The following is a 16,447-nucleotide window of genomic DNA, read 5'->3' as shown; positions in this document are numbered from 1 at the left end:
ATACCAAGTAAACACAAAAAGAAACGCATGATGTAGCAACAGCTGCTGAGAATGTCCAGTTTTTATCAAATCGTGTTCTTTTTTAACTTTGAAGAAAATAATCCATGCCACTGTCACTGTAGCACGCTAAATCCTAATAACATTGCTCAATGGTATTCATAACCAAATATATGTACATTACACCTTAACATGTAGGACAAAACACAACTAGCAGTTTTGTTTGCTGTGTGACCTTTTGCTCATGGAGGTTAGTTATGGTGTGGTGTGTGGAAGTGGATCATAACAATATGTGGATGACACAAAACAATACACAATTCAAATGTTAAAATGTGTAGCCACCAGCTCATGGTAAAAGTTAAAACAGTGAAATGACTGTGCATATGGGTCTTGCATTAGCCTCTGTGTTTCCATCTGTGGGTTGAAAGCGTTTCCGTGGAGTTTGTTGCCATGGCAAGGTTAAGTGCTCAAGTGAACTTAAAAACAGAGTTAATTGTATGCATAAAGAATGAAATACACATAATATATGTTTGACAGAATTTTAAAGTGAGCAAAAAGGGCATGTGAATTTCTCAAATGCGGAGAAGGACACATCTTTATTTAAGTGCGTTGAGCTTTTGGCATGGCCAGTATTACTTAACTTGAAAAATACCCAATCTATTGTTTCATTAATTGGTGAACCTTTTTGTCAGCTGGTACCAAATGGAGAAGTCAAAAGCTATGCTGCATTTGAAGTAGTGCCAGTACTAAGCCTAAATGTGGAAAGTCATGTGAGTTAATTGTAGGTGAAATTCACAAATAGTTAGCTAATGATTTCTTTAATGGGCTATTTATTATAACAGTATTTACACATTTCCTGGTATCTTCTCTGGTACAAAAGCATCTATATTAATAACTAGAATTGTCAATTTCACAATACAGATTAATGGAATGGGATGTGTAGTCTAGAAAAGGTGCTTCTCAGACCTGGTCAATCTGTTTGTGCTGGTCTTTGTTCAAACTGCTTTTGATGAGTAGATTTCCATGGATCTCTTAACTGAAGACTGATCTTAGTTTGACCTCATAAGTCAGGTATCTGATAAGTTTTTTGTGTAATACATGTATAGTTGTAAGAGTGTATGTACTGACAGAAAACTATAACTAAATGTATTTTTTCTTCAACTAATTCCTCTTCACTCATGCCGCTGAAACAATAAGTCATATACATTGGTATTCATGTTATGTAAATCATATTGATTAGCTGTTCAGTTAATTGTTGTGGGGCATAGAAAACATATTAGAAGAATTACTTTCACTCAAGACAGATGCTAGACAAGAGATATTACCAAACACGAGTTGAATGAACCCCTTTATTTGCATCTTTTAGTGTAAACAACATCTTTTATGTGCAACAACACATTTCTTTCATAAGGATTTACAGATGATTAACTGTTAAAAGATGTGTGCTGCTCATATTTCAACCAACATCTCCATCAATCAAACAATCAATCCTAATTAATGAAAAAAACGCTAGAACAAAAACAAGGATACACATATGCCCCCTGGACCAGGGTTGAGAATCACTGGTCTAAAAATGTGTACAGGGTCTGAGAGAGTGATCTGTGGCTGACTGTGGCTTCATGAACTCCATTGTGGGAAGAGCTGTTATACTCTGTTTATCACTGACGCATATGATGAATCATACGACCTCTCCATAGCAATATATTATCACTCAGATCAGTGAGTTCCTTGACAATGCATGATCACCGATACTGGGGTTAATGATGGCTTACTCTCCAGTCACTAGAACTGACAACAGTTCCAGACATGAGGGAATCACAGCTAAAGTGTTAACTTGAAAGAAAATAAGGACATGACCACTGCCAGTCATGGGAACAGCACTTCCTTAAAACCAATTAACAAAATTCCATGACTAGGCAGGGAGGAGGCCACACCTCCCATTCCTGGATTATCAAGAGCAATTACACAAAGTTCATAAAGGTACGAAATGAAGAACAAGTATCTTAAGACCATCTTCAAAATATCTGATTTGCTTATAGCCCAATTCACAAGAATCTATGATAAAAGAGAAATATATCAATGTTTGAAACTGAAATGGGTTTGGACAGTAGAAAACATCTGTAGCAGCTGTAACACATTAGGGAGGCTGTTAATGAACTAAACATTTTTTGGCATTCACTACTTTAATAATTTTTTCATTCTCCCAACCCAGCTGCATTGAAACCAACAGCAAGTGATCCAGATAAAACAGCTTGTTGCCTTGTTTTGCAGTTTTTGGATACTGTGACCTAATATAATCCAAACAAATTGGGCATATTTTACAGCAGTAAAAGATCCCTGTTTTCAGTGCTAAATAATTCAAGTGCATTGATTTAGGTGCCTTGTTACCAGTGAACCTGTGGGATACAAAACATTTCAATATTTCAGTTTGCATTTCCATAATCCTATTAAAATAAAGAGAGGAGCAGTGTCACTGATGCAAAACATCTTATTTTGGAAACAAAACCAAAATGATAATTTTAGTTTTCCCTTGTAACATCGAAGGCAAAGCTGAGCTAACAAAATAACATGTTCCCCAAATTACAGATAAATATTAAACTGGTGTGAAACGTTTCCCACCTGTCACAAAGTAAATGTTAGATGTTTTAAAGGTCTGAATAAAATGCTGATGTTATCTGGAAAACAAAATTTGAATAATATCTAAACGTTTTAGAAGTGTGATCATTATTCTTTTCTTTCTAATATTAATGCTTGATGCTGGTTTGTAAGAATGAAAAATGTATGATGGAATTTGGAAAAACCGACTTTAGTTAATCAAAACCATCTTGGCAAATGCCTTGGAGTTAAACCAGGACTTAATTTACAAATTAAGATAGTAGTAGCACACCTTTCAATGAAAGAAAAAAAATAATTTTATCAAATGGAAAAGGTTGGAGCCAATATATGATGCAGATTTGACTTGTCTTTGAATTAGAGGGACCATTACAATAAACATATTATGCATTTCTAACGCATTTCTGAACTTATAAATGGTTGCTGTACATTTTAACAGACTGTTTTATCAGTTATGTTTGAATTCCAGCCCAGCTTTTACTCTGCATGATTAACTAAAGTATAAAGATATATTCATGGCTTGTAAAATTAATATTTTTGCACTGCTCAATTGAAATGCTTTTTGTGCTGCTGCATTGAAATATATGCTTCAAAGTAAGGTGTAACTCTGCCCAACTGTGATAACAGATAAGAGATAAGCTTGGTATGAAATTCCTTTTGAACCCCTCCGAAACAGCAATCGACATGAGGCTTTGTCAACCACTTCATTTCAAGAACAATAGCACTCTCAAAAGGACAGACTATCACAAAAATTTCAACAACTGGTTGTTGACATACAAAATGAAAAGTGAGAAGGAGTCCTGATAAACACACTGTCCATAGTACCATCACATGCGATGGTGTATGGAGACTGCAGATAGGGTAATAAATGAACAGGGTTCATCCACACTGGCCTAATACACTTTCTTTGCAGACCACTGTAGCCCACTACAACCACTGACACATAAAAGTACTGACCACAGGCACAGCTTCAAGGTCTACTGAGTGTATAGGTATCGCGTGACAAGTATTCGTATGATGATGGTCTTTCCCATCAACCCAAACAAAACAGAGGACACTTGTCTGAAGAGCACTTGTATTCTGGCTTAAGCTTTTATTGGCTCTCTGTCACAAACTGCCATCTGTATTCAGGCTCACGGCACATTTTAATGTCTAATAAATTAATTAACTAAAAGCTACATTCAACATTCTCCACACTTTTGGCATCACTGTTTTCCTCATGGAAAAATAAAGAACTTGTCAATAGAATTTGTTTTTCCATCCCGGGCACAGCACCCCCAGCATTTGCAAAATGCACCTGAAATGCCCCTTTGCTGCTTTTAAGGTAGTTATATGTCTATATTACACTTGCTTATTTTCATTCTGCACTGCAATTTCTAATGCTCAGTAAGTGATCCTGGACAAAAGGGAATGCAAAAAAAAGATGTATTCACATACTGAACAAGAAATACAGTCTATGCTTGCCTTCAGAAGGAAATGAGATGGTACTATTTTTCTTAATATCTATGTCAAGGTCCTTTGAGCCACTATGATGGTCTGTTATGGTTTTCTTAATAACTGTACCATCTTTGTCATCTTTGTAGCCATTCAGAAAATACTGTTACAAATGCATAGAACATGCAGGTGTTCATCAAGTCCTCCTGACTCCCATCATATGTTGAAAATAATTGTTGATTCCAGTTCATGCAGGTTTCCCAACACTGGCAGACAGACTACAAACACTCTTCACCCTTCAGATTAACAAACCTAAGTTTCTGAACAAAAAAAAAAAAAAACCTTTGGTGTCAACATCAAATCCCAGAGATATTCTCCTGCCCAAGGCAACTCATGATATTTAATCAAATGGTTATTAACTAGAATCGGAAACATTTCGGAATGCTTGTAACACCTGTAGTGCCCCCACTCACATTGCTGTCATCAAGGACAGCAACATATTTGAAATGCAAGGTTTATGGAAGGTATTATACAGTTTAACAGTTAATTTGATCGAGTTGCAAAAAAGTATACAATAAGGACAACAGCACTGATCCAGACAATATCTTCAGCACATTTAAACAAAAGCAATGTATACTACAGTGTTACAACAACCAAAGTGCTACACTGGCCATAAACAGCTAAGTGGCATACCAAAGAGACTATACTGAAGAGTGTGTAACAAAAAATTTGTTTTGAGGGAGGCTGGAACTTACCGATACTGTATACACACTTCATGCCCTTGCAAAAATAAAAGCTTTTTCAACATACAGCAAATTGTTGACAAAACATACACTTCGAAATTTTTATCTAGTTCATGATGGAATGGTAGCTCAAGAGGGCTGTTGCTTCTCACTCTGAATGGCACCAAGAACCTCTCTGCCTAAAATGTCTATACTTTAAACAGTACAGTTTCAAGGCACGTAGGATAGTTCTGTGGGGATGAAAACACAGAGAAAACATTTGGTTCAGCATTTACAAGTCAGTGCTGTGACTGGCTCTGTGTGTGCTGGGTTTGGTATGCCCAACACTTTGCCTTCAGTAATTTTTCAAACACATATTTCTTTTTTCGAGAAGCTCCAGGTCAAGGCCCAATTACCTGTACACATCAAGTGACTACTGTACAACGTACTACTGTTAATATTACAAAAAACTACCCTCTGTCTCCATTAAGATAGAGTAGAAGCACATACAGTAGTCATTTCAGCATGTACAATTATGGACAATCACATAGAAAACAACACAATCACCCACAGTAGACATCTCTGGAGCAGAAAATTCACATTCCGCCTTTCTCCTAAACCTCGCTGGCATTCCTTATAATGGCTCTGTCATAGCAATGAAGGGATTCCGACTCACAGAGCATTCCTGTCATTCTAATGTAGCAGCACATTTTTCTTTTATTTCCACAGGGAGAGAAACTGCATGTCACAACACATAACTTTGGGTTTGATGGTTATCTACTTTCTTCACTTTCTCCTATCTGCACCTTCAATAGAAGGCCTCTGCTTGGAGTTCTTTCATATCTTTTTGTGCCTTTTTAAAAATATATCTCTGCAGCAATCAGTACCAGTGAACAAAAACACTACAGTTATGCTTGGAAAAAATGGACCACCTTCATCTGTTTATAGAAAATAGTTGCTCTTTCAAATGGTTTCTTCCACAACTAAACAAGAGATAGAGATGTGACTATGAGGAGATACAGATGAGGTACCTCTATGTGCTGTCACACTGCACTGTCACATTAACTCAGAGAAGAGAAAGTCATACAGTACAGGTTTACTGTTCCCAGCTTCAGGATATTTTTATTATAACATTACCTTAAAACACATCTCATCAGTATTGTAGCAATATGGGGAAAACTGAAGTCAGTGAGGTGTGAGAACACAGAACTAGAAGGTCTTATCCAGACTCTCCACTGCTACTATATGAAGAAAAGAAAGTTGAGAAAAGTTTTTGGTTTTGCTGTCATGCTGTTGTGGAATATGATTTCTTTCATTAAACAAAATTTTTATGCACTGAGAAACCTTGGTGAGCAAGTTCAGATCGACCCCTGCTATCCTCTGTGCTGGTGTTCTTGTGGTGTTCCGAGAGTACCTTATTTCTTCTGGTGTATAATTTTCGCCAACACTGAGTCACAGAGTGCCTGTTGTTGAGTCTAGTTATCATGTGCATTAAAGGTATGAAATAACTACCACCTTTCTCCAGCACCGAGCTGAAGGCGCGTGACAGCGTGACCACAGCTGCAGGTACACGGCAGGTCACTGCAGGGCTGTTTCAAAAGACTGCGTTCCTGTCGGTGCTCCATCGCACAGTTCTGGCCCCCGGGGCAAACATGGCCTTCCAGCTCCAGGGACACTACATTCCACTGCATTCCATCAGCAGTAATTTTATCTCCCAGATTATACGAGTAAACAGACTTACTGGAGTCAGAGAGAGGGGTGCACAGAGCATGGTTAAAAAACCCGATTAGAAAAATGCTAGGCAAACACAAGAGTGTAATACGTGCCTTTCTTTTGCTCTGCCCCGGGAAATTCTCCATATAACACCCAAATTTCCTTAGATTATATGTCAAACCACAACAAAGCTGGTTGGCGTAAGTGTTTTGACCCTTGGCTCGGCAGCAGAGATAAAATGTAGCATGTTTGTTTGTTTGCCTCTGACAAACAATGACTCTCCCTTGGACTGGTGAGCCAGCAGCTAACACACCCATCATTTCTTAGATAGCATCGTGAACAGCGGCAGGAAAGGGTTCCACCTTCTCAATCTGTTTAACACAAGCGGCCTGCAGTATATTCCATATTTCACAGTTTATTGCTAACATCCACATTTGCATTGCATTATTTTACATGAAAAATGTATTTTTTTTTTTTAATTATAAACATTTTAAGTGCTTCTTGGTGTTTCTAAAGCACAATGTGAAAGCTGAACAAAGACCAGGCTCCTTTTCTAGGGTAGTCATTCATTGTTCTGCATGTCTAAAACTTCTCAGGTGAACATCTGAGGAATGTACCAAAAAAATGACTATGGAAAGTAGAACAAAGGGTACAGTCTGAAGAGTTTTACTAACTATATTCCTGGATCTCTCAGCACAGTGTTTGTGTTAGTCTAGTCTTCCTTTCTTGGCACAGAGACAATGCTGCTTTGCGATAAGAAAGTCTTCAAAGGATTTTTTTTTAGTAGTAAGAAGCAGTGGATCCTTTTGATGGACTAATACACGTGGTGCCTCTTTGCCTCTTTGATTCTATTTTGAGGGATTGGTAGGGGAGAGACACGCTCTCGGTAACTCATCTTTCAGCTGATATTGTAACAATTATGTGTCACCTTCTCAGCAGGACTACTTTGAAAGTTCTCTCAGGAGCTCACACCAAATAATGTGCACCTTTCGACTGCATGCCGTTCTTCCCTGGCTGCCAGAGACGACCTTAAACCACCGACCTGAAGTGCTCTCAAGTGACAATATTTTTTTTTGCGGCTAACTTACTTTTTCCACAAACAGGGTGGACTCCATCAACCTCAGATCCAATTATAAATTGTATTTCTCCACTGATGCACTTTAATCCAAATTAGGTCAGTGGAGAAATTTATGCAGTATTGAAAATAATATTATTTCTGTGCTACAGTGACTATCAAAGATTTTAAACCATAAAGCATCTGCAAAGGTGCATAGACACACATGCACGCACCCATGAAGGGGCAATCTCAAGGTACAACTTTACAGTGAATTGACTGTACAGTACAAATTATCATTTGTAAAGGAAGTAAATAAATGATTCACAACTGTTTAGTAGACCACACAATGTATTTACTCATTTTAAACATCAAGTGCAAAGTAATCACTGGGAAAATATCTAAACTGCATGCATGGACCAGTTCAGCGTTTTGATCCAGTATCTACAGTTTGACCATCAAAGCGTGTTTGTTCATTCAGTGAATGTAATGACTAATGTGGGGGACTAGGGAACAGGAATATTTTAGATCCTGGTAACTTATTATCTACTGACTTCGAAAAAATCCCATTTCACCGAAGTAAGGACAAAATGAAAAACAATACAGAAAAAGCAATGAAATTATCAAATTGTTTTAAAGATAGTGGTTCAGAACTCTTGGATATGTGATGTTTTCTACTGAAGAGAGTAACTGGAGTCACTGTAAAGCTTTGTCTATGTGCATGTATGTTGAGAATACCAGTCCCTCTACCAATACCAACCAAAGCTTTTATTGACTACATTCCACAGTAAGGCTCAGATTAAATAAACCACTCTATCCTCAACACTCTTTGTCCTTTGTGACAAATTTAAGCATTTTGATTCTTCTGTAACACTATCTGTTACTAATAACAAAAGGTTAGCCTGAATCTATGACTGATATTTAAAAGAATATTAGTAAGATTATTAAAAAATAAATCTAAACAACAGCAAGCCAAATCTTATTGCCACACTGTAGCAGAAAACAGCAATAAAAATGACAAGCAAATATAAAATGGAATACCTTGGGAACAAGATGTTCACATTTCCTCATGAATTACTTGTTCCTGTCTCAATAATGTATCATCATATTTAACAATAATTTGAGTGTCCATAAATGTTTGACAGGGGTAATAACCTCCACTGTCTCACCTCTCATGAATGTGTCTACCATTGAAAGCAAAAGGTGACAGACAGTACTCATAACACTTTCTCAAAATGCTTCCACTTCTGGACTTAAATTACCCAACAGACTGCATGAAAAGACAGAGCTCTCTTTGTGTCCGATGTGTGTGGCTTCCTCAGTATTTTTAGAAGGAGTCTAGGTTGATGCGCATGTGTAAACATTTGGCCTACCTCACACATGGAATGGAATAAGAGGCATTTGGCTTACGGGACAACACCCCTCTGAATTCTCTGGACTATAAAGGTGGCTCCACTTTTGTATAATGCCAAACAGTAATGTCTTTTTAACCACTTATATTACTAACAATTAGTATCTATGGCTCGACCAAATATCAGATTTACAAGCTGCTTGACAGCACAGTGAACACAGAATGTGTGGTCACTCATAATCCAGAGGCTCAACACAGTATTATTTTACATAACCTTTGGAAGTAAATATAAATATGCATTTGATAGATCCAAACAATAAATGCACCACTGGAAAATCATTAAATTCAACAGATCATTTACACATCCACAAAAATAAACACGGGAAACATTCAACATCCATAACCATAAAGCTTGTCAAATGCTGGGTGGCCCTTGGTTGTGTATGAGCAATGCCTGCAGGCGCAGAGGATATTCTTTAATGCTTCTTTGTTAGGAGACAAGGTTTGTCTTGTAGAGTGCCAAGTATAGATCTGCTTCTCAAATGTAAGAACCTTGTCATATTTACCAGGGATTTAGTAGTACATATGTGCAAATGATGCAGTCAGTCTATGACAAAGTGTGAACCTGACTGATCTATATCTCCACATTGCAACTGAGTTCTCATGTGAAGCATGCATATCAGTGTGAGACCAAGGTCCACAAACAGAGCATACCCTAATGTCAACAGTGCAGTTAAGGGATACTGAATACTTAAGCCATCCATCTCGAAAATATCTTATTTCAGAGATACCTCAGCTGTTTGGATAATACTAGCTGTAACTGGAAAATGGGTTATACTTTATAATATGCTTTATTATCATTGATTAACTGTTGCACAAACAAGATGTAGCTAATACACCTCAGGACCATACATTATAAGGAATATGATACTATGGACAGCCATGGACCATGACCACTTACAAAAGAAAGGCAGCTCCATACATTTTCCACATCAAGGTTTTAATCACACAGAAGCAGGATGATGGTAATCGGAGGCCATCTCATTTTTTCCCATGAAGCCAAAAGGGCTATGATAAACAAGCAGGTCTTTGCCACTGTTGGACAGCACATGGCTGGCATAAAAATCCTAACTGCCAGCACCATAACAGGAAGTGCATAACTCCTCTCTAGAGGAAAGAGAACCACCACAGCAATTAGCCACAGAAACAGAGTTTGACCTTTTTCCGAACACTTTCATCCAACAAACAGTCCTGGCAGGGCTAAACTCAGATCATTGGGGAATCAGAATATACTGACAGGCTTCCTTGTTGCGGACTGTACAATATTACTTTCTCTGCGGGGATCCAACCACCCTTGCTACAGCGAAAACATCACACCTATCCCACACCATTCTCAGTTAGTGAATAATTATTTATTTATCCCTGTTTCTTCAAGTGATTTGATAGCCTTGGTGAAAATCTATTCAACTTCACTCAGTATGTCCAGGAGCTGGCCTACTGGGGCTAGTGCAGTCATTGCCATAGTGTTATTCCATAACTGACTTTATCTCCATACATGAGTCTGTGTCCATTTTACTCTAATGCTATTATCTTACAATGAATAAACGCAGAAGCCTTACTTTAAAAACACATGATATGTAAAATCCCCTACAATCTTCAGTTTTCAGTCTCTAGTAAGACTAATGCTATTCCCACAAAATGCTCTCTCAGATGTGACTTCTGTTTTTTGTATCTGTTTCCGTATTTTCTGTTTTTGTGTTATCAATGTAACTAAGTGACACATTGAAACCCTATTTACAAAAGCAATTAACTGGATGATTACACCAAATGTTATTCAAATGCTTATTCCTAAACAGTTTAATACAGTTATAGTTTAGTATACAGTTTAGTATTCAAAAAACTCTGAAACAACCTGCACGTTTGGATTTTGTTCTACATCATATGAATAACTGATCTTTTTTCACGCTTGTATCCTGTTATCAGCCCTGCCTTTACTTACAAAGCAATGCAACATTTTCTTGAAAAAATAGGATTAAAATCTAAAACAACAACAATCATAAGTGTTTTACCATCCCATTATCAGTCAATCCTGTTACAATCAGTACGTTCAGGTAGGTCCAGAACAAACACCACCGTGAAATGTCACACCGATTTCCATTCATCATTCTCGTTCACGATCCTCAGATTAAATATCTAAAAGTTCGAAGATACAGCACTTACTTTTCAGCGCCGTGATGAGCATATTCCCGTCTTTAATAAGCTCTTTGATGAATTTGTTCGTCCGGTCCAACTCAATTTCATGACATTTCAGACGTTCTCTGAAGTCTGGGCTGTCCAGGAAAGAATCGCTAAACTCCAAAGTCGGTAGCCCCATTGTATTGGGGAGTTTAACTAACAAAGACAATCAGTGTCCCGAAGCAAACTCCCAAACATGAACCGTCTTCCAGTGTATAATTCGACTTTTTCGCCCCTCTGTCAGTGCTTGACGTAGTCGTCCTGGTATAGTAAGCTACATCGTAGTTTGCTCTTCAAACTTTCTTTCCCCTTCTCACAGCACTTCCGCTCCGGCAGTTTCGCTTCTCTCTTCATCACTTTCACCACGCGTTTTTCGGACCTGGGTAAGTGGTGGTGTGACTCCTGCTGGCTACTCGAAACCGCGCGAGTGAGTAACATTTCAATTTCATACCCAGCTAAGAAGGATGCTCTACAGGCGGCCATAGTCGGGTGTTATTATTAACTATATTTAGGCCTGTGCTTAGAGATTCGAAATGTTGACAGGAGTCTACATGTAACTGGAGTATATTTCTCTAAATCTTCTGTAATGCATTCAGTGAAACAAAACGGGTGCGGGTTATTCTGAAAACTTTAGTAGAAAATTTGCAGTCCAGTAATATTGCTGATATGACATAAGCTTGTGAACATAAACTGGTGATGTCATAGCATGAATAGAGAAACAATGTTTATGTGTGCCCACGAAGATTATGGATTGAACCTGCTCTTCCAAACTAAGTGGAATTCTAAAGAGACTTAATTTTTTTTTTTTTTTGTGAAATCAGGCCACATGTATCAGGAACGACAAAACTACTCGGGGGACAGGCAGCCTTGATAGTTTATCAGAATTAATGGTCTCACAAGCAGGCACATACTGCTAGAGCTAATTTGTGGAAAATGACAAAAATAAACAAAATCCCATCCCCTATCAATTTTCAGTTATTCATCTTATTTCAAGTCAAACAGTTGTTTCAGTGAACAATTTTGAATGTCCCAATTATGTCTTTTTTATTTTTTTGTCAGACAACTTGCCATGACAGTATAATGTGAATTAAGAGTGAATTTAAAAATATATTTCTGAATGGACACATGTATTTTGATCTGATAGTAAAAACTGATTATTGATTATCTGGGACAAAAGTGTCTGACTTTGTGGGATCAGGTCACATACTAAAAGTACAACCCAAGGTAAAGGCACAACTGACTTTTTTTTTTTTTTTGAAGTATTTCTTTTCCATCTGTTAAAAGCTCATTAACTAGAGTTCGTGGAGAAATACAACAGGAACCAGACAGGGGTGTAGGAAAATGTCACATGCAGCTAAAGTGATTAAAAGTATGTCAACCTCTAAAAATAGATAAAAGACATCATCTTACTGCATAAATATTATCACCTCAAGGTGGAGAAAAAAATATATACCCTGCAATGTTGACTGTGAGTGAAATCCTAACTTGCCTAACAGAAAACTGTATTTATTCTGTATTTAAAGTTGATATGTACATTACCGCATTTAGGAACTTGTGTTTTGTAAACAATCGAAAGGCTTTCTAAGCTGACATTCAGCTATATTTATTATGAGCTCAAACTGTGGCACTAAATATGTTAATACACATGGACTCTATTCTCCATTTTCCATTAGTGAGTAAGAATGCATATACTCATTTGGACTAAAGGGGTCAGAAACTCAGCTACACACTTCCTCTACTGGATTGCATGTCATTTCCTCTCTTTTGTTAAAAGGAATGACACGCAATTCCATAATGGGAATGCAGGTTTATGAAGTGAAATATTTCAATCTGTTTACTGGATTAAATCTGGATTATTGAAATCCAGTGTTAAGACTTACTTCAATGTGTTACTCCAACATTATGACAAACTGCAACTTAGAGAGGACTGGATCTGATTCATGTTTTAATTCATGCTTTAATTAAACCCAGAAAATTGCTTGACAAAATGCATTCAGGACTGAATCACTACCACAGTCTCTGTGCCTATCCAAGTGCTTGACTGAAGGCATTTTTACAGCAAGTAAGGACAAACTATACCATACAGGCTTGAATCAGGTCTGTGGACTTGAGCATTGCTGTTTAAAAGTGACTCATTTGCAGTCTAATCACTTCCTATTTACAGATTTAGTGTGCAGGGTGCACTCGCCCCACTCTAGATTTCATTCTAATTAATCAGATCTCTCTCTCTCTTTCTGTCTCTCTCTCTCTTTCGCTCTGTCTCTCTCTCTATACACAGAAACACAAATAGATAGATAGATGGATACATCTGATCTGGCACGATTTGGCTTGTAATCATTCAGCAATTCTATACAATATTCATGCTTGCTGTTTTGTTTTGTTTAATGTGACTTCAAGAGAGGTAAGCCAAGATAAGCTAAATCTGAAGAAGAGGTAATGTAAATTGGCATGGATTGTGGTATACAATAAGCCAAACACTATTTAAGATATATAAGTATAATTAAAATATACATCATATATACAAAATATGCATTCAATGAAATGAATGAGTGCATGTACTAATATATTCATCATCAGCTCTGACCCCTAAGGCAACTAACACAACTTTTATACAATCAAAGTTGGATACCACACTCTTCACTTTTCACTTGGAGATGGAAGCTTGTACCACTCTTTGAACATCAAATTTATTAAGAGGGTAGACCCAAACTAAAAGTGAAGCCAGTCTCACAAAGAGGTCTAATTGTTTGTGAAAATAACTGGAAGCACTTTGAGCAGAGAAGACAGTGCTATGCTTCCTCCATGATTTAACGCCTGGGAGACCTGCACTACAGTCAGGCCTTGTTTTGATAAAATACTGGTAAGGCTGGGGGTGTTTCAACAAAGCCAGGCGTCTACACATAGCCAGAGGTATGAATGCAGACTTGAAGAGATGTTTTTAATGGTTTAGACAGTCTCCAAAAGTGTGAACAATATGTGACACTTTGGTAGACTTGTCGTATTATGAATGTTTCTAACAATGAAAGAAAAAAATCAATAGAATCTAGGTTGTGTAAATGTCATACAGATTATCCCCACACTTTCTTGTGCTAAATGTTAAGAAATCCTATAGTCGTTATTTAAAGCATTTTCACGGAGGCAGAGTGCAATGCTCTGTGTAGGCGGTGTTGTGTGCAATCATGCTTTATGATCAATTGTGCTAATGAGGGTAGGATGATGCTGAACTCAGAATGAATACTTTGGTATGGCAATTAGAGATGAACTAAAGCAGAGCCATCACAAACAAATCTAGACAACAAAATACGGATATTAATGTGAAATCTTAAATGAAAATGTGAGCACTGAAAGGATTATGAAGCATCGAATCAGTCCATTGGAAGTGGATAATTTTGGCCTCCTCTTATGAGAATTCAGAATATGCCATGAGAAACTGGCTGTGAGGTACAACTTAAGGTAATAAAGGATTAGTGTTAATTGTGGTTGTAATCATGAAAGTGTAAGCATTTTCACAAATAAGTGAGTATATAATAATAAATATTATTTAAGCACAGTCTTGCCACCCATTCTGCAATTCTAAACCTCTGTGATAGGATGATACAGAGGTGTTCCACAACTCAAGAATCTGTGAACATTTCAGTATTCCTACACCTTAATACACTATATTGGATAAGTTGCATGTCATGACTCTGTGCCAAGAGCACACAAATCAGGAAATTGTTATTGTTATGGCTCTGCAAATGTGCAGCATAATGCAATTGTGCGTTGCTTTAAGGATAATTCAGTGGGAAATGAGTCTGCAAAGTATTCTTAAAATAACATGAGCAGAGGATGCCAGAGGTTAGCTGTACAGCATGGATAATTCCATTCTAGAATGGGTGCCGTCATATTGTCATACCGTTTTAGGCAGTGCACTTTAATTAGTGGGATGCTGCTCAATCAGTCAGCATACACACACACACACACAGTGAATTACATCATTAACATCATTGCATTGGGGAACTCTGGTCCTGCCTAATGGAGAATTACTACTTCAAAGGGGAAAGGCTTTGCTTCTGTGAGTGGGCCTGTTGGCCCTCCACAGCCGCAAGGTATCAATGAGCCGTGCAGCAAATGCATCGATTAGCTTTCCAGCACGGGCGGGTTATTTGTGAGGCAACTGACTTTTGATTAGATTTCCTCAGACATCAGTGTATTACCCCGCATTACTGTCAGGCCTCGTGATGAAAGCCTGTGCTGTTAGTTAGGGGGGGTTGTGTAATCTGTCCGTGCAGACCAGAGTTCTTACGTTGGGTTCATAAGGAGCAGCCCCCAGGGTATAATTTGTCTCATCAATATTATGAGCTGCACAATATGATACATCAAAGAGAATGCACATGTACTGATTAAATAGCAGCATGCAGTACTACGGTCCTAAAGTGGAATCAGCTGAACTGTACTAGGTAAATGGGATTAAAGAGAGTGGGGTGTCGTGTGGGAGTTGGTGGAGCTTGGCATAAATGTTTGGTTCACATGGGTCAAATGCTGCAGTACTACCTGTGCAAGCTGCCTGAAGATACACAGAACTCCTGCCAAAGTGCATTCTTTTCACTCTTCATTTACCCTCTCTCAGACACCAGCAGCCAGCTCTGCAGACATTAGTAGGACTTTCATTTAAATAGACAACTTTCTTATACAATTTTTTACTAATGATTATATAGCCTTAATTTGATATTGAGTGAAATTTTACATGGCAGATTATGGAAGCAATATACATAAGAAGAAGTCCCCATTTACAAATTATAAAGTGTTCTTATGACCAGATAATAATTGCTGAAAAGATTTTTATAGAATAACAAAGATTGATCACAGTGATGTGTTGCCCCATAATAGGACATAACCATTTGCATATGATCATAGATAGATAGATAGATAGATAGATAGATACTTTGCAAGACATTCTCTGTTGTGAAAAGGAGTTTGAGTTATTTACACAGGGCTTCCACAAACAGTGTTTTTTTTTCCTTTCTTTTTTTTGTCCAACCTTCTTTTGCTCCAGCCTTTGTCCTGTGTGGACCCTAGGAGCAGAGTTATCGCCAGATGATGAATTACAGAGCGCTGTACTCTGGCTTCATGAGTAAACCTTTTGTCTGCTGCCGGATTTCAACGTTAATTTGAACTTGTGGAGACTCAAGGGGCACTTGTCTGGCCCTGTGAGAGAAGATAAACTGCTCCACAGCTGCCTGCTTCCCCACTCAGGTAATTCAGCTAATGGTTCCATGCTGAGGTGATATTTCAGCATACCAAAAATCATTAAATAAATCAAATGAGCAGAGGCTCCAAATCCACACT

The 16,447-nt window shown here is 37.8% G+C and overlaps 1 protein-coding gene across 2 annotated transcripts in view; it reads right to left on the bottom strand.

The window, feature by feature from the left end:
- The window catches only part of LOC118783168 (rho GTPase-activating protein 42-like), a 53,501-nt gene extending 42,029 nt beyond the window's left edge, over positions 1-11,472 (bottom strand). For both annotated transcript variants that reach the window (XM_036536889.1, XM_036536890.1), the window contains exon 1: positions 11,105-11,472. In XM_036536889.1, the coding sequence (XP_036392782.1) occupies positions 11,105-11,258 (154 nt within the window). In that variant the 5' untranslated portion in view covers positions 11,259-11,472. The remainder of the gene's footprint in view (positions 1-11,104) is intronic.
- Positions 11,473-16,447: the final 4,975 nt, after the last annotated feature.

This window comes from Megalops cyprinoides, chromosome 9, assembly GCF_013368585.1.
Source record: "Megalops cyprinoides isolate fMegCyp1 chromosome 9, fMegCyp1.pri, whole genome shotgun sequence".
NCBI lineage: Eukaryota > Metazoa > Chordata > Actinopteri > Elopiformes > Megalopidae > Megalops > Megalops cyprinoides.
This window is presented reverse-complemented; position numbering and strand designations above follow the sequence as displayed.